Source organism: Coregonus lavaretus, assembly GCF_964263955.1.
Source record: "Coregonus lavaretus genome assembly, chromosome: 23".
Classification (NCBI taxonomy): Eukaryota; Metazoa; Chordata; class Actinopteri; order Salmoniformes; family Salmonidae; genus Coregonus; species Coregonus lavaretus.
Window position 1 is genome coordinate 45,781,347 of NC_140010.1, and position 19,418 is coordinate 45,800,764.

The 19,418-nt window shown below is 41.5% G+C and overlaps 1 protein-coding gene across 2 annotated transcripts in view; it reads left to right on the plus strand.

Annotated features, from left to right (window-relative positions):
• The window catches only part of efr3a (EFR3 homolog A), a 289,375-nt gene that overhangs the window by 251,180 nt on the left and 18,777 nt on the right, over positions 1-19,418 (plus strand). For both annotated transcript variants that reach the window (XM_084139708.1, XM_084139709.1), the window contains exons 17-19: positions 3-134; positions 302-369; positions 10,966-11,093. In XM_084139708.1, coding sequence (XP_083995834.1) covers positions 3-134; positions 302-369; positions 10,966-11,093 — 328 coding nt within the window. The remainder of the gene's footprint in view (positions 1-2; positions 135-301; positions 370-10,965; positions 11,094-19,418) is intronic.

Here is a 19,418-nt window from a genome sequence, read left to right on the forward strand (position 1 = left end):
AGGATATGACCTTGGCTAATGAGGAGAACATGCCCATGGTCATCCGCTGTGGCATCATGGCACTAGTGGCGGCCTACCTGAACTTCCTTAGTCAGATGATCGCCAACCCGCCCTTCTGTCAACACGTAAGCAAGGTAAATTACCTCGGAATTAAAGAGAGAATCCAGCCAAAATCGACTCTTACCTTGAGTTGTATGTAGGCCAGTAGTAACAGCATCCGCAATAATCTGTTTACTTTTACTTCTCTCTCTCCCTCCCTCCCTCAATCTGTTTGTCTCTCCATCCCACTCTACTCTTCTAGGTGATTGAGATGAGGAACCTGGAGGCCCCTTACCTCCTCCCTGAGCACATCTTCAGGGAGAAGTGTCCGTAAGTGTCATCTGGTCACCCACTGACTCCAGATCTTTTGACAGCTACCATTCAAGCACTGACCTCCTCTTCACCTTGCATTCAAATATTCATTGATCAGATATGTTGACATATATTCTCTCATGCAAGGGATGAGGAAGCACAAAGTGAAATCATTTCAAATGCCCATCCCTAGTCAGTACTGGTCAGTAGTACTGGTTCAGTAGTTGTGTGGTTGTGGTCATCAGTTGTGGTCTGTAGTTGTGTGTTTATGGTCAATATGTTAGATCAGTAGTTGTGGTCCATAGTTTTGGTAAGTAGGTGTGTGGTTCAGTAGTTGTGGTCAGTAGTTGTGTGGTCATGGTCAGTACTTGTGGTTGTGGTCAGGGGTTGTGGTCAGTAATTGTGTTTAGTAGTTGTGGTCTAGTGGTCAGTAGTTGTGTTCAGTCGTTTTGTGTTTGTGGTCAGTAGATGTGTGGTTTAGTAGTTGTCTGGACAGTAGTTGTGTTCAGTGGTTGTGGTCAGGAGATGTGGGATGTGGTTGAGTGTGGTCAGTAGTTGTGTGGTTGAGTGTGGTCAGTAGTTGTGTGGTTGTGGTCCATAATTGTGGTCAGTAGATGTGTGGTTGTGGTCATTAGTTGTGGTTTAGTAGTTGTCTGGTCAGCAGTTGTGTTCAGTAGTTGTGTGGTTGTGGTCAGTAGTTGGTTGGTTGTGGTCCATAATTGTTGTCAGTAGTTGTGTTGTTGTGGTCAGTAGTTGTGGTCAGTAGTTGTGAGGTTGTGGTCAGTAGTTGTGTGGTTGTGGTCAGTAGTTGTGTGGTTTTGCTCAGTGATTGTGGTCAGTAGTTTTGGTAATTACTTTTGGCCAGTAGTTTTGGTCAGTAGTTGTCTTCAGTAGTTGTGGTCAGTAGCTGTGTGGCTGTGGTCAGTTGTTGTGGTCAAATTGTGGTCAGTGGTTGTGGTCAGTAGTTTTGGTCAGTAGTTTAGTGGTTGTGGTCAGTAATTATGTGGTTGTGGTCAGTAGGTGTGAGGTTGTGGTCAGTGGGTGTGGTCAGTAGTTGTGTGGTGTTGCTCAGTGATTGTGGTCAGTAGTTTTGGTCAGTAGTTGTGTGGTTCAGTAGTTATGGTCAGGAGTTGTGTGATTGTGGTCAGGAGTTGTGTGGTTTTGCTCAGTGATTGTGGTCAGTAGTTTTGGTAATTACTTTTGGCCAGTAGTTTTGGTCAGTAGTTGTGTTGAGTTGTTGAGGTCAGTAGTTGTCTTGAGTTGTTGTGGTCAGTAGTTGTGTGGTTGTGGTCAGTAGTTGTGTGGTTGTGGTCAAATTGCAGTCAGTAGTTGTGCGGGTGTGGTCAGTAATTGTGGTCAGTAGTTACGTTTACATTTTAGTCATTTAGCAGACGCTCTTATCCAGAGCGACTTACAGTTAGTGAGTGCATACATTATTTTTTGAATTTTTTCATACTGGCCCCCCGTGGGAAACGAACCCACAACCCTGGCGTTGTGGTCAGTAGTTTTGGTCAGTAGTGTTGTAGTCAGTAATTGTGAGGTTGTGGTCAGTAGGTTTGGTCAGTAGTTGTGGTCAGTAGTTTTGGGGTTGTGTTCAGTAGTTTTGTGGTATGTGGTTGAGTTCTGGTCAGTAGTTGTGTGGTTGTGGTCGGTAGTTGTTTGGTTGTGGTCAGTAATTGTGGTCAGTAGTTGCGGTCAGTAGTTCTGTGGTTGTGGTCAGTAGTTTTGTGATTGTGGTCAGTAGTCCTGTAGTTTAGTAGTTGTGTGGTCAGTGGTTGTTGTCAGTAGTTTAGCAGTTGTGGTTAGTAGTTCTGGTTAGAAGTTGTGTTCTGTGGTTGTGTTTTGATCAACTATTAGGCTATTTCTTCACATTATAAGCGCAGCAATGTGCACATGGCAGTAGGCTATAAGCTTGAATGTTCCATTAGCAGGAATAATCCATTAGCGATTTTGCATGTAATGCTTTTATTATGAAGGTGCATTTTTATGGTAAATTATCTTCCCAAACTGTTTATGTATGCAGTTAGGCTCTACACCCCTTGTAAAGCGGATTAATGTGTTTCATTTTAAGAAGTTATTTGGCCACTTTAGTTGTGATACTAACCTTATTAAAACATATAGTTATATGGGCTAGGCTACATAAGGTGTGTGACTATGATTATAAAAAGTTGCAAAAAAAAGGATTTGTTTCTTATGCTGGGCATCATTCACAAGTGATAATATGTAATTCACAAGTGATAGGCTAATATTGTCACCCATCAGACTATTATTGATTTAATCTTGTCTTTATATATACTAAATAATATATGTGTGAAATTAGCTTTGATTTAGAATGGACCATTATCATGCACCTGTCTCGAAACATTTACATTTACATTTTAGTCATTTAGCAGACGCTCTTATCCAGAGCGACTTTACATTTAGCGAGTGCATACATTTTTTTTTTTTCTCCATACTGGCCCCCCGTGGGAAACGAACCCACAACCCTGGCGTTGCCATGCTCTACCAACTGAGCTACATGGGGCCAAAGTTGTATTTTTGAGTGATCCAATTGACATTTTAGTCATTTAGCAGATGCTCTTATTCAGAGCGACTTACAATTAGTGAGTGCATACATTTTTAATACTGAAACGTGGGCAGCGGAAAAAATACATCTATGTACTTAAATAGCGAATGGAGGATGCTTTTCTGGTGGTTCATTTTCATGCCAGCCAGGTTGGCTATACTCCTGTTGTAAAGATAAGCATTGTGCTTAATTTTAGGAAAGTTGAGAAATAAATATAGTAAGCCTAAATAAAGCTGATGGGATCCTCCTCTTTTTAATAGAGGCCATCACTGTTTTCTCGTGCAATTGCATAACCTATAGAAATCTTGCGCAATATGAGCTCATGGCCTCTCATGAAGTGTTTGATTAGATTTTCGATTACATTTGCATTGATGTCAGAGTGATTAGAGGGACAATAGAGTGCGGAGTACCAGGCAGTTGGCAAGTTTGGTAGGCTACTGATGACCATCAGCAGCATCAGAGCTTGGAGAAGCCTAATTACCGTGAGTAAACGGTCACCGCAACTAAACGGTCACCACGGCGGTAATACGGTCACCACAACACTAGTCAGGAATTGTGGTCAGGAGTTGTGGTCAGTAGTTGTGGTCAGGGGTTGTGGTCTGTGGTTGTGTTGTGGTCAGTGGTTGTGTGGTTGTGGGTAGGAATTATGGTCTCTGGTTGTGTTGTGGTCAGTAGTTGTGAGGTTGTGGTCAGTAGTTGTGTGGTTGTGGTCAGTAGATGTGGTGAGGAGTTGTGGTCTGTGGTTGTGTTGTGGTCAGGTGTTGTCATCAGGAGTTGAGTTGTGGTCAGTAGTTGTGTGGTTGTGGTTGTGGTCAGGAGTTGTGGTCAGTGGTTGTGTGGCCAGTACTTGTGTGTTTGTGGTCAGTAGTTTGTGGCCAGTAGTTGTGGTCAGGAGTTGTGGTCAGTAGTTGTGTGGTTGTGGGCAGGAGTTGTGGTCAGTAGTTGTGTGGTTGTGGTCAGGGGTTGTGGTCTGTGGTTGTGGTCAGTGGTTGTGGGCAGGAATGATGGTCTCTGGTTGTGTTGTGGTCAGTAGTTGTGAGGTTGTGGTCAGTAGTTGTGGTCAGTAGTTGTGTGGTTGTGGTCAGTAGATGTGGTGAGGAGTTGTGGTCTGTGGTTGTGTTGTGGTCAGGTGTTGTCGTCAGGAGTTGTGGTCAGTAGTTGTGTGGTTGTGGTCAGTAGTTGTGTGGTTGTGGTCAGTAGTTGTGTGGTTGTGGTCAGGAGTTGTGGTCAGGAGTTGTGGTCAGTAGTTGTGTGGCCAGTAGTTGTGGTCAGGAGTTGTGGTCAGTAGTTGTGTGGTGAAAGTCAGTAGTTTTGGTCTGTACTTTTGGCCAGCAGTTTTGGTCAGTAGTTGTGTACTTGTGGTCAGTAATTGTGTAATTGTGGTCAGATGTTGTGTAGTTAAGTGCAATGAGAAGTGATCGGATTAAATATTAAGGGAGTGAATGGTGGCAGTTGCTGTCCGAGGCAGTTGTTGCTAGGTCACAGTTGCCTTGGCTGGCCTGCTCCCTCCATGGCTAAACCCAGTATAAAAAACATGCTGACATACAGTACGTTTGTAGCAGAGAAGTAGAGGAAGATGTCATACCCTCTAACATTTTGTCTAATTTGTTGGGCAAGTGGTAAAAAGTTCAGTTTATAAAAAGTGTGCCAAAATGTTGTTGATGTGGTTACTTAAACAGCTGTAACATTTGATCAGTACCAGATAATTCTGTTACTATTTCACATTTGAATAGCAGAGAGGTAGAGGATGAGTTTTTCTCTAAGTTGATTGCAAAGTGGTCAAATTAGCTGATGTGTCTGGGAGCTTTAGAATGTTGGAAAAAAGTCCCATTAAAGTGAATGAAGATGGACAAAAAGATTATAAAATACAGTATAGCAAAAATGTGTATGCAAGTAACCTAATCCAGTCTACACCTTATACAGTTAGATTGGTGTTTCTAGTTTAAACAGTGTAGAAGAAGAAGAAGAAGAATGATTTAAAGTTGGGATTTTTGCTATGCAATAATATGAGTATGTTCAAAATCTAGAGTTGTGCATGCACACCTACACTGAACAAAAATATAAACGCAACAATTTTAAAGATGTTACTGAGTTACAGTTCATATATGGATAATAATAATCTTTGGATTTCACATGACTGGGAATACAGATGCATCTGTTGGTCACAGATACCTTAAAAAAGAAGAGCATACTTTTCTCTCCTCTTGTGCTCTACGGTCGTGGTCAAAAGTTTGAGAATGACACAAATACTAATTTTCACAAAGTCTGCTGCCTCAGTTTTGATGATGGCAATTTGCATATACTCCAGAATGTCATGAAGAGTGATCAGATGAATTGCAATTCATTGCGAAGTCCCCCTTTGCCATGAAAATGAACTTAATCCCCAAAAAACATTTCCACTGCATTTCAGCCCTGCCACAAAAGGACCAGCAGCCATCATGTCAGTGATTCTCTCGTTAACACAGGTGGGAGTGTTGACGAGGACAAGGCTGGAGATCACTCTGTCATGCTGATTGAGTTAGAAAAACAGACTGGAAGCTTTAAAAGGAGGGTGGTGCTTGAAATCATTGTTCTTCCTCTGTTAACCATGGTTACCTGCAAGGAAACACGTGCCGTCATCATTGCTTTGCACAAAAAGGGCTTCACAGGCAAGGATATTGCTACTAGTAAGATTGCACCTAAATCAACCATTTATTGGATCATCAAGAACTTCAAGGAGAGAGGTTCAATTGTTTTGAAGAAGGCGTCAGGGCGCCCAAGAAAGTCCAGCAAGCGCCAGGACCGTCTCCTAAAGTTGATTCAGCTGCGGGATCGGGGCACCACCAGTGAAGAGCTTGCTCAGGAAAGGCAGCCGGCAGGTGTGAGTCCATCTGCACGCACAGTGAGGCGAAGACTTTTGGAGGATGGCCTGGCGTCAAGAAGGGCAGCAAAGAAGCCACTTCTCTCCAGGAAAAACATCAGGGACAGACTGATATTCTGCAAAAGGTACAGGGATTGGACTGCTGAGGACTGGGGTAAAGTCATTTTCTCTCATGAATCCACTTTCCGATTGTTTGGGGCATCCGGAAAACACCTTGTCCGGAGAAGACAAGGTGAGCCATACCATCAGTCCTGTGTCATGCCAACAGTAAAGCATCCTGAGACCATTCATGTGTGGGGTTGCTTCTCAGCCAAGGGAGTGGGCTCACTCACAATTTTGCCTAAGAACACAGCCATGAATAAAGAATGGTACCAACACATCCTCTGAAAGCAACTTCTCCCAACCATCCAAGAACAGTTTGGTGACAACCAATGCATTTTCCAGCATAATGGAGCACCTTGTCATAAGGCAAAAGTGATAACTAAGTGGCTCGGGGAACAAAACATTGAAATTTTGGGTCCATGGCCAGGAAACTCCACAGACCTTACTCCCATTGAGAACTTGTGGTCGATCCTCAAGAGGCGGGTGAACAAACAAAAACCCACAAATTCTGACAAACTCCAAGCATTGATTATGCAAGTATGGGCTGCCATCAGTCAGGATGTGGCCCAGAAGTTAATTGACAGCATGCCAGGGCGGATTGCAGAGGTCTTGAAAAAGATGGGTCAACACTGCAAATATTGACTCTTTGCATAAACTTAATGTAATTGTCAATAAAAGCCTTTGACACTTATGGAATGCTTGTAATTATACTTCAGTATACCATAGTAACATCTGACAATAATATCTCATAACACTGAAGCAGCGAACTTTGTGAAGACCAATACTGTCATTCTCAAAACTTTTGACCACGACTGTACTCTACTGTACTAGTACTGTACTATGTACTGTACTCTACTTCACTGTGCTGTATTGTGCTGTCCAAACTTGTAAAACATAGATGTCTGTGATTGGTTCAGATTTGGACCGGGCCAAATCTGAACGTCTATGTTTGGGCCAAATATAGGCATACGTGCCCTCTCTGGTCCTGGCTCGTGCGCGCTAGCCAACAGCTCGCAGATTCAGTGCGGGTAGGCTAGTCTACATGATGAGATTATTATGAATAATTTTTACTTGTCAAACGGAAGTCAAGCATCGATCATCATGTCAACAGAATAAGACCATCGATATTTAATGGAAAGGAGCATCAAACTCATTACAGTGCACTTTCACCACCCTGTGAAGTTTATCATAATTTATTTAATATGTAGCCTAATAAACTGCATGCTTTCCCAAATTGTAGTGGGAGGACGACACCATATCGCGTGACTCCAAGTTTACTTCGATATTATGCTTATTATATCAATATTTGCGCATAAAGGCGTTTCCACCGCCATTTCTCGCAAAATAAATGTTTGACGCAAAAAGATCCCACCCTGTCTAATGTATTTTGTTTTGTCAATATTTGGAACGTTACTAGCAAATTTGTTGTTTCCCTCAGGCCTGTCATTACATGTTTTATCATATAGGATAGAATCCTATAGGAGTCCAATAGGACTGTTTCCAAAATCTGATAAGATGTTTCTATTGGTCATACTGCAAATGCACTTGCAGTCTTGAATCATTCCCATATTGTGATGGTGTGCTGAAGAGGTTGAGAACCTCAGGGAATTGTCACTGGTGTGATTAGGCAAAGATATGGATATTGTGCTCTGGAGACATGGGAGAGAGGCTGTTTCTGTGACATATTTAGCTGTGAGATTGTCCAATCAAGCTGTATTTATCAAATTATAGTGTTCACACAATGTGGTCTGAAATAACAATGAATAGAATAATATCAATACTATGGCTTGAGAGGTTATAATAAGTAGGCAAGGCAAATGAACGGGCTGCTGCACAGGCACTATGGGAGATCTTTCTAGAGCGCCCGGTTAAATTGTGCATAAGAGCTCTTTTTAACTCTGTAAATTGTTAAACTATTGAGAAATATATGTGTACACTATCAGCCTAAATTGAAATATTGATTTATTTTTCCATATTTGATTATTTTATATTGCGCTAATTTCCTGTACGTGTTACTACATTACACAACCTCACTTTTTCACCACATCGAATTGAGGATAATTGCACATCCTTTTTACCTCAGATAAGTGATGTTAGTATAAACGTTTATAGTAATCACAATAACACAAAATCTATTGCTTAAAACAGATCAATATCATTGGTTTTGTACTGTTGATTTGGTCATACGCGCTGGCGATCTTAGGACTTAGAATTCTACTATCATTTTCAAACTCAAATGGCAGGGAAAATTTGGGGTGCTCCTGTATAAAAGTCACTGGCCTCACACCTATACACGGATTTGAGTCTAACTATCACTCAAATAACAGCCAACCCTTGTCACTGTTGATATCCTATGGCAGGTTGTGAAGTTAAATAACAAAGCAACTGATTTGTTTCCTTCGGCAGCCTCCCAAAACTTCCATCCGATGTAAACAATATTTCCAGTTTCCATGTGGTTTTTGAGTTGTTAATTTCAACAGCGCATACAACCTGATTTCCCCCCTAATCAATATGAGTGATTCATTGCCACTTGTCAAAACAACAGGGTTTTTGGTGCATATGCAGTTTATAAGGGGCTCCTTAAAAAAAATACAAGTAGTATGATTACTATTGTGGCACATGTATTTGTAGGTAGTACATTTTATGTTTAGGTTTTCAAAAAATCACCAACTGTTTATTGATTTGGACACTTCAAAATGGTGTTTTGACATTGGGCTGTTCATCAAAAGTTATTGTCAATGGAAAGCAGCAGCAGCAACATTTTCAATTTATGGTTAAGGAATATAAATGTAACTTTCAACATTAATTTCCAATGGTATTTTATTTAATTAGGTAAAAACTGCTGAATGAGTCCAAAAAACTGGATTTATTTATTTAGATGATCTACCAGAATTTATGAAAGGGGGTGGACTTGCATATATAATAAGGCACATATTCAGAAAGAAAAAAACAAGAAAAAACCATTTATCATCTGCCAAAACAATACAGTGACTCAAAAACGACATACAAATGGCTATGACTTAGCTAGGTAGTCAGCTGACAGGCAATATGTGGCTAACAGTAGGTTCTTAGCTAGCATAAAATGAGTGCATAAAATGTTGTACAATGACAAATATAACTAAAACATTGACAACTTTGTCAGGAAACATAAGGAAACAAATACTGTACTCACAGTTCTTGCATTCATACACAGTTAAGAATAAAACAGTTAGAAAATTAATGTTAGAAAACCGGAAATTCTCTGCACAGCCACAGGTGGCGAGTTAGGTTAATTAACACTGCGAGCTTGTGCTATCTGTGACGTCATCAGTCACTCTTAAAGAGAAAGGCTTTCTTACAGTTGAATAAAACCAAAATGAATATAGAAATGTTGTTTTATTATACTGGAACTAATGACAACAAACTATAAAAAAAATAAAAAATAAAAAATGTAATGGGTTCAATTAAGAAAAAAAAGTTATAATAATAGGATTCTGATTGGGGAGAAAAAATCCTACCAGACTTATCAAAACCTATAGGATCCAACAGGATAACTTTTGATTTCCAATAGGGAAAAAAGTAGTTCAATAGGATTGCAATAAGATTCTGATGGAGGTGATACAAAATCCTAGACGATTGCGAGAATCCTATAGGATTCTATTGAAAAATCACTTATCCTATAGGATTTTTTGACTAGGGTACCCCATCTCTGTACCCCACACATACAGTACAATTATCTGTAAGGTCCCTCAATCAAGTAGTGAATTTCAAGCACAGATTCAACCACAAAGACCTGGGAGGTTTTTCAATGCCTTGCAAAGAAGGGCACCGATTGGTAAAAATAAAATTAAAAAGCAGGCGCTGAATATCCCTTTGAGCAAGATTAAGTTATTAATTAGGCTTTGGACATTGTATCAATACAAAGTCACTACAAAGATACAGGTGTCCTTTCTAAATCAGTTGCCTGAAAGTAAGGAAACTGCTCAGGGATTTCACCATGAGGCCAATGGTGATTTTTTAACAGTTACAGAGTTTAATAGTTGTGATAGGAGAAAACTGAGGATGGATCAACAACATTATAGTTACTCCACAATACTAACCTACATTTTCTATTTATTTATTTTTTGACAGAGTGAAAAGAAGGAAGCCTGTACAGAATAAAAATATTCCAAAACATGCATCCTGTCTGCAACAAGGCGCTAAAGTAATTCTGGCAAAAATGTGGCAAAGAAATTAACTTTAGGTTTGGGCAAATCCCACACAACACATCACTTCATATTTTCAAGCATGGTGGTGGCTGCATCATGTTATGGGTATGCTTGTCATTGGCAAGGACTAGGGAAAAATCCTAGAGGAAAACCTGGTTCAGTCTGCTTTCCAACATACACTGGGAGACTAATTCACGTTTCAGCAGGACAATAACCTAAAACACAAGGCCAAATCTACACTAGAGTTGCTTACCAAGAAGACATTAAATGTTATAGTCATAGATTTGACTTAAATCAGCTTGAAAATCTATGGCAAGACTTGAAAATGTCTGTCTAGCAATGATCAACAAACAACTTGACAGAGCTTGAAGAATTTTTTTAAGAATAATGGGCAAATATTGTACAATCCAGGTGTGCAAAACTCTTAGAAACATACCCCAAAAGACTCACAACTGTAATCGCTGCCAAATGTGCTTCTACAAAGTATTGACTCAGGGGTGTGAATACTTATGTAAGTTAGATTTTTCTGTATTTCATTTTCAATACATTTGCTAAAATGTTCAAAAACATGTTTTCACTTTGTCATTATGGGATATTGTGTGTAGATCGGTGAGAAAAACAATCTATTTAGTCGATTTTGAATTCCAGCTGTAACACAACAAAATGTGGAATAAGTCAAGGGGTATGAATACTTTCTGAAGGCACTGTTTACAATGACTGTATGGTAGGCTTTAATGTAGCCTACCGTTCATTGTGTCACTCATTGACCATTCTCTATGCCTCAAGTTACCACACTAGCACATATATATGGCTCTGTTTTTGTCATACCAATCAAGAGAGCTTTACCTAGAATTAGCAGTAAGTTTAGCTCGCTCACTCCGGTTTTCCATCCTCTCCAGGCTTCCAAATGATCTGGAGAAGGAAGACAGGAGCCTGTATTTCCAGACGGTTGACCTGGCGGAGTGCCTGGTCGGCCCAGGATACAATGCTGAGCGTCTCTCAATCCCCTACGTCCCCCAAGTGACAGGTAAGCAAAGTTTTGTAGATAGGAGAAAACGCAAATGGGGAGTTCTGATTTAGGTTCAGTTTTGCCTTTTAGATCACAATGAATAAGATTTACATGGACAGGGGGGACCTGATCCCAGATCACCACTCCTATTCAGAGAAGTTTGTTACATCCAGCCCCTGAAAATGCATTAGAAAAGAAAATAATGTAGCCACACGTTTCAAAGCTCTTTAAATGCAGCATTTAGCACAATTAGTTTTCACATTTGTTAATGTAGGAAAGGGCTCTCCAACCCTGTTCCCTTAGAGCTACCCTCCAGTAGGTTTTCGTTCAACCCCAGTTATAACTAACCTGATTCAGCTTATCAACAAGCTAATTATTAGAATCAGGTGAGCTAGATTAGGGTTGGAGCGAAAACCTACAGGACAATAGCTCTCCAGGAACGGGGTTGGAGACCCCCGATGTACGGAAATTTGTTTTAATTGGTTTGTTGTTCATGTAGGTAGGGTGTCGTTAGTTCTATATCCTTGAGCGGCAGGTAGCTTAGTGGGTAAGAGCGTTGTGCCAGTAACCGAAAGGTCGCTGGTTCTAATCCCCGAGCCGACTAGGTGAAAAATCTGTCGATGTGCCCTTAAGCAAGGCACTTAACCCTAATTGCTCATGTAAGTCGCTCTGGATAAGAGCGTCTGCTAAATGACTAAAATGTAAAAATGTAAATGATAAACATTGACTATAAATCAAATGTCTTTTCATATCTTACTTGTACAGTAAGAGTGTGGTAAGTCTTACATTGACTGAGAAAGCAACATGGTAATGAGCTGTGTTATGATGAGTTTCTGGTATCGAGAAGTTCAGGATGCAAGAGTATGGGACACAGATGGAGAATTGATTCAGTCATTATTTGATGGTTACAATAATGGATTCAATTACATTTACATTTACGTCATTTAGCAGACGCTCTTATCCAGAGCGACTTACAGTTAGTGAATACATAAATATATATTTTATTTTTATTTTCATACTGGTCCCCCGTGGGAATGACAGGCGGTACGGACGTAGCCTCCTGCCATCTGAATGACTTCCTTATAAAATGCTCTCCGAGCTGCTTCTTCCAACATCTGCCAACCATTATTGAGTGTCTCTCATCTACCACAATAGCATCCCCATACTTGGTATTGTCACCCTAGACAGGCCATTCCATCACATACACCTTCTAAGATTAGCCCAAGTGGCCCCCAATCTATCTTGGCACGCAGACCTTCTGTCTCTCACCAGTGACCTCTATAACACATGTCCTCTCTCCCTCACATACATCTTATGAGTTTTACATACATTAATAGGTCTGGTATCACAAGTCATTATAACAAGCTGTCTTTGTTTTGTTTCCTTCCTACTCCTATTGTTTGACTCAGTCCTGTACACGGTAGGGAAGATCCTCCACAGGTGCAGGCAGACGTCGCAAGGTAACCAGACCAAGTAAAGGAGCTTAGCTTGACGCCCAATCCTCTGTAGTCATAGTACAGTTACCTGTGTCACTGCTCTCCCAACATGGTGCAACTGGCTCTGTTGGTGGCCATTTTGGCTCAACACTAATTGAATGCAGTGAATATTTGGGTTTCTCTTTAGTGTATTGTCAAGTGAGCCAGACTCTGACCTTTTCAACACAGGTGTGTTTATAAGTGAAGCTAAATTAGTGTATTATTTAAAGCCAACTGACCCATTGCACATCTATAGCACCAAGGTTGGAGGTCGTTGACCTATAGATTACCCTTTCGCCTCACCAGAGCATTGTTTAATGATTTGTCAATTAGATCTACACTACCAGTCAAAAGTTTGGACACACCTACTCATTCAAGGGCTTTTCTTTATTGTTTTACTATTTTCTACATTGTAGAATAATAGTGAAGCCATCAAAACTATGAAATAACACATATGGAATCATGTAGTAACCAGAAAAGTGTTATTTTAGATTCTTCAAAGTAGCCACCCATTGCCTTGATGACAGCTTTGCACACACTTGGCATTCTCTCAACCAGCTTCACCTGGAAATATATTCCAACAGTCTTGAAGGAGTTCCCACATATGCTGAGCACTTGTTGGCCGCTTTACCTTCACTCTGCGGTGCAACTCATCCCAAACCATCTCAATTGGGTTGAGGTCGGGTGATTGTGGAGGCCAGGTCATCTGATGCAGCACTCCATCACTCTCCTTCTTGGTCAAATAGCCCTTACACAGCCTGGAGGTGTGTTGGGTCATTGTCCTGTTGAAAAACAAATGATAGTCCCACTATGGCTAAACCAGATGGGATGGCCAATCGCTGCAGAATGCTGTGGTAGCCATGCTGGTTAAGTATGCCTTGAATTCTAAATATATCACAGACAATGTCACAAGCAAAGCACCCCCGCACCATCACACCTCCTCCTCCATGCTTCACGGTGGGAACCAAACATGTGGAGATAATCCGTTAATCTACTCTGCGTCTCACAAAGACACGGCGGTTGGAACCAAAAATCTCAAATTTGGACTCGTCGGACGAAAGGAAATTTTTCCACCGGTCTAATGTCCATTGCTTGTGTTTCTTGGCCCAAGCAAGTCTCTTCTTATTATTGGTGTCCTTTAGCAGTGGTTTATTTGTAGCAATTTGACCATGAAGGCATGATTCACACAGTCCCTCTGAACAGTTGATGTTGAGATGTGTCTGTTACTTGAACTCTGTGACGCATTTATTTGGGCTGAATTTCTGAGGCTGGTAACTCTAATGAACTTATCCTCTGCAGCAGAGGTAACTTTGGGTCTTCCATTTCTGTGGCAGTCCTCATGAGAGCCAGTTTAATCATAGCGCTTTATGGTTTTTGCGACTGCACTTGAAAAGTTCTTGAAATGTTCCATATTGACTGACCTTCATGTCTTAAAGTAATGATGGACTGTCATTTCTCTTTGCTTATTTGAGCTGTTCTTGCCATAATATGGACTTGGTATTTTACCAAATAGGGCTATCTTCTGTATACCACCCCTACCTTGTCACAACACAACTGATTGGCTCAAACGCATTAAGAAGAAGTTCCACAAATTAACTTTTAACAAGGGACACCTGTTAATTGAAATGCATTCCAGGTGACTACCTCATGAAGCTGGTTGAGAGAATGCCAAGAGTGTGCAAAGCTGTCAAGGCAAAGGATGGCTACTTTGAAGAATGTCAAATATAAAATATATTTTGATTTGTTTAACACTTTTATGGGTTACTACATGATTCCATATGTGTTATTTCCATATAGTTTTGAGGTATTCACTATTATTCTACAATGTAGAAAATAGTTTTAAAAAATTAAGAAAAACCCTTGAATGAGTGTCCAAACTTTTGACTGGTACTGTATATCTTTCAATTCATACTTCAAGTGTACTGGATGATAATAATGTTTGTAACTATGGTGCTTGCGCTTGGATTTATGTTATGGTGAGTACAAGTTATAGGTGTATAGCAATAAATGGTTTGTGAGTAATGTTGATACTAGTTATCTCTGCAGAATTTGCTGTGTAGAATAGTATAGTATGTCAAATGTGTTAGATATTCTATATAGGCTACTTATATTTGTATTTGTCAGTACTTAGTACAGTAGTAGCATTGAATTGTGAATTTTTTATAGTATGCATGCATTTTTATAGTTTACATGTACTGTGCCTTCAGAAATTATTCACACCCCTTTACTTTTTACACATTGGTAAAAATTAGAGGTGTTGGGTCGATTCGGTCTTATGTAGCAAAATTTGAAATTGTGTTTTTTACATTGGATGAAAGGACAGACTCAGAGCTAGAAAATGGTATATCATACACTACAGTTGAGGAACATTGGGAAAGTAATTCTGCTTTGGAAGTTGATAAACTTGTAACCTCACTTTTGAGAAAATGGCCCTTGAATGTTTTGGTAAACGTACTGGAGAACTCTTTGTCTACACCCATTCAGCATCGTTCACACCCTCTTAAGCCTTAGCCCCACCCATCTCTTTAAGGATTCACATGAGGCCATGTACTAAACATTTACATTTAAGTCATTTAGCAGACGCTCTTATCCAGAGCGACTTACAGTTAGTGCATACATAATTTTTTTTTTTCATACTGGCCCCCCGTGGGAATCGAACCCACAACCCTGGCGTTGCAAACACCATGCTCTACCAACTGAGCTACCTCCCTGCCGGCCATTCCCTCCCCTACCCTGGACGATGCTGGGCCAATTGTGCGCCGCCACATTGGTCTCCCGGTTGCGGCCGGCTACGACAGAGCCTGGATTCGAACCAGGATCTCTAGTGGCACAGCTAGCACTGCGATGCAGTGCCTTAGACCACTGCGCCACTCGGGAGATACAACCAAAGACTTAAAGTCTAAAGTCTGGTTTACAGTGCCTTGCAAAAGTATTCATCCCCCTTGGCGTTTTTCCTATTTTGTTTAATTAAAACCTGTATTTTAAATGGATTTTTATTTGGGTTTCATGTAATGGACATACACAAAATAGTCCAAATTGGTGAAGTGAAATGAAAATAATTACTTGTTTCAAGAATTTCTACAAAATAAATAACGGAAAAGTGGTGCGTGCATATGTATTCATCCCCTTTGCTATGAAGCCCCTAAATAAGATCTGGTGCAACCAATTACCTTCAGAAGTCACATAATTAGTTAAATAAAGGCCACCTGTATGCAATCTAAGTGTCAAATGATCTTTCACATGATCTCAGTATATATACACACATCTGTTCTGAAAGGCCCCAGAGTCTGCAACCCCACTAAGCAAGGGGCACCAGCAAGCAAGCGGCACCATGAAGACCAAGGAGCTCTCCAAACATGTCAGGGAACAAAGTTGTGGAGAAGTACAGATCAGGGTTGGGTAATAAAAAAATATCTGAAACTTTGAACATCCACGGAGCACCATTCAATTCATTATTAATAAATGTAAAAAATATGGCACCACAACAAACCTGCCAAGAGAGGGCCGCTCACCAAAACACACGGACCAGGCAAGGAGGGCATTAATCAGAGAGGCAACAAGGACACCAAAGATAACCCTGAAGGAGCTGCAAAGCTCCACAACAGAGATTGGCGTATCTGTCCATAGGACCATTTTAAGCCGTACACTCCACAGAGCTGAGCTTCACGGAAGAGTGGCCAGAAAAAAGCCATTGCTTAAAGAAAAAAATAAGCAAACACGTTTGGTGTTCGTCAAAAGGCATGTGGGAGACTCCCCAAACATATGGAAGAAGGAACCCTTCAGATGAGACTGAAATTGAGCTTTTTGGCCATCAAAGAAAATGCTATGTCTGGCGCAAACCCAACACCTCTCATCACCCCGAGAACACCATCCCCACAGTGAAGCATGATGGTGGCCGCATGCTGTGGGGATGTTTTTCATCGGCAGGGGCTGGGAAACTGGTCAGAATTGAAGGAATGATGGATGGCGCTAAATACAGGGAAATTCTTGAGGGAAACCTGTTTCAGTCTTCCAGAGGTTTGAGACTGGGACGGAGGTTCACCTTCCAGCAGGACAATTACCCTAAGCATACTGCTAAAGCAACACTTGAGTAGTTTAAGGGGAAACATTTAAATGTCTTGGAATGGCCTAGTCAAAGCCCAGACCCAGAAGCTCAAGTTTTCTGTTTTTGTGTCTTATTTCTTGTTTGTCTCACAAAAAAACACATTTTGCATCTTCAAAGTGCTATGCATGTTGTGTAAATCAAATGATACAAACCCCAAAAAATATTTTTTAATTCCAGGTTGTAAGGCAACTAAATAGGAAAAATGCTAAGGAGGGTGAATACTTTCGCAAGCCCCTGTATACTACGGGTGTGTTCGTAAATTCAATCTGTAGTGTCAGAGTGCGCTCTGGGCGTTCGTAAATTCAGAGCGTTGTCAGATTCTCAGTTTGGAAATTCAAGGAGTTTTGCTCTCGGAGCGTTCAGAGTGCACACTGGACGCTCTGGCCGAGGAGTAGGGTTGATCCAAGCGTTCTGACCTAACAGCAGTCAAGCACCCAAGCTAACGTTGGCTAGCTTGCTAGCTACTTCCAGACACAAACGAGAGAACAGCTCACTCTGACCATTTTACTCGCCCTAGCAGAGCTGTTTAGGCAGTTTTTTTGTTATCCTGACTGTTGGTGACCTTAACTGTGCTGCTGGCAACAATTTTAATAATGCTTTTTTGCCAACGTTTACTGACACCAGACATATTCAACGGGTGTTGAGCGTTCATAAATTCATCAGTTATTCTGCGCTCTGGCACACTCAGACGAGACCGCTTTGAAATCGGAGTAGATAGCCAGAGCGAATTTACCAGCTACGTCTATCAACAGTTGTCGTATTGACTCATGAACATTCTATTGAAATGGTTACTTGCATAGTGGAGTCTTTTGTTAAGACATGTAGCTAGCTACCTAAACAATGAACCATAATCCCAACTCATAACGTTACTACCCTGCTAGAATCTGCAGGTAGCTAACCAACCAGGTTCAATGTTAGCTAGCTAGCTAACATTAGGCTATAACTAGCAATGCAAATGAATCTGAGATACGAATAATATTACTACACAGATCATACATTGGCATTTTTCTAGATAGCTAACAGTATGCTTTAACTTGAAATGAAAACGGCTTTCTGACAAAATTAGAAACGTGTAAATCTGAAAATGTAGCTAGCTAGACTATCTTACCCGTATACATGGATGGACCTTTCTCCCTCTCTGTCACGGATGCCATGGTTGCGCTTAGGTTGAAGATGTAATCCGGAGACAGGTGTTTTAGACAATAGCCTTCTGTGTGTTCTCTTTTCGACTCCCTCTGCATATTTGCAATCAAACGCCAGAATTTTCTCCATCTCCTTAGCTATCATAATTCCACTGATTTCAAAATAAATAGTCTGAGGAGCTATGATTAGCTGTTCAGGAGTCTTATGGCTTGGGGGTAGAAGCTGTTAAGAAGCCTTTTGGACCTAGACTTGGCACTCCGGTACCGCTTGCCGTGCGGTAGCAGAGAGAACAGTCTATGACTAGGGTGGCTTGAGTCTTTGATAACTTTTAGGGCCTTCCTCTGACACCGCCTGGTATAGAGATCCAGGATGGCAGGAAGCTTGGCCCCAGTGATGTACTGGGCTGTATGCACTACCCTCTGTAGTGCCTTGCGGTCGGAGGTCGACCAGTTGCCATACCAGGCGGTGATGCAACCAGTCAGGATACTCTCGATGGTGCAGCTGTAGAACTTTTTGAGGATCTGAGGACCCATGCCAAATCTTTTCAGTCTCCTGAGGGGGAATAGGCTTTGTCGTGCCCTCTTCACGACTGTCTTGGTGTGTTTGGACCATGATAGTTTGTTGGTGATGTGGACAGCATAGAAGTTAAAGCTCTCAACCTGTTCAACTACAGCCCCGTTGATGAGAATGGGGGCGTGCTCAGTCCTCTTTTTTTTTTCCTGTAGTCCACAATCATCTCCTTTGTTTTGATCACGTTGAGGGAGAGGTTGTTATCCTGGCCAGGTCTCCAACCTCCTCCCTATAGGCTGTCTCATCGTTGTCGGTGATCAGGCCTACCACTGTTGTGTCATCGGCAAACTTAATGATGGTGTTGGAGTCATGCCTGGCCATGCAGTCATGGGTGAACAGGGAGTACAGGAAGGGACTGAGCACTCATCCCTGAGGGGCCCCCGTATCCCTGAGGGGCCCCCGTGTTGAGGATCAGCGTGGCAGATGTGTTGTTACCTACCCTTACCACCTGGGGGCGGCCCATCAGGAAGTCCAGGATCCAGTTTCAGAGGTAGGTGTTTAGTCCCAGGATCCTTAGCTTAGTGATGAGCTTTGAGGGCACTATGGTGTTGAACGCTGAGCTGTAGTCAATAAATAGCATTCTCACGTAGTTGTTCCTCCTGTCCAGGTGGAAAAGGGCAGTGTGGAGTGCAAAAGAGATTGCATCATCATTGGAGTGGGTCTAGGGTTTCTGGGATAATGGTGTTGATGTGAGCCATGACCAGTCTTTCAAAGCACTTCATGGCTACAGACGTGAATGCTACGGGTCGGTAGTCATTTAGGCAGGTTACCTTAGTGTCCTTGGGCACAGGGACTATGGTGGTCTGCTTGAAACATGTTGGTATTACAGACTCAGTCAGGGACATGTTGAAAATGTCAGTGAAGACACTTGCCAGTTGGTCAGCACATGCTCGGAGTACATGTCCTGGTAATCCGTCTGGCCCTGCGGCCTTGTGAATGTTGACCTGCTTAAAAGTCTTACTCACATCGGCTACGGAGAGCGTGATCACATAGTCATCCGGAACAGCTGGTGCTCTCATGCATGCCTCAGTGTTGCTTGCCTCGAAGCGA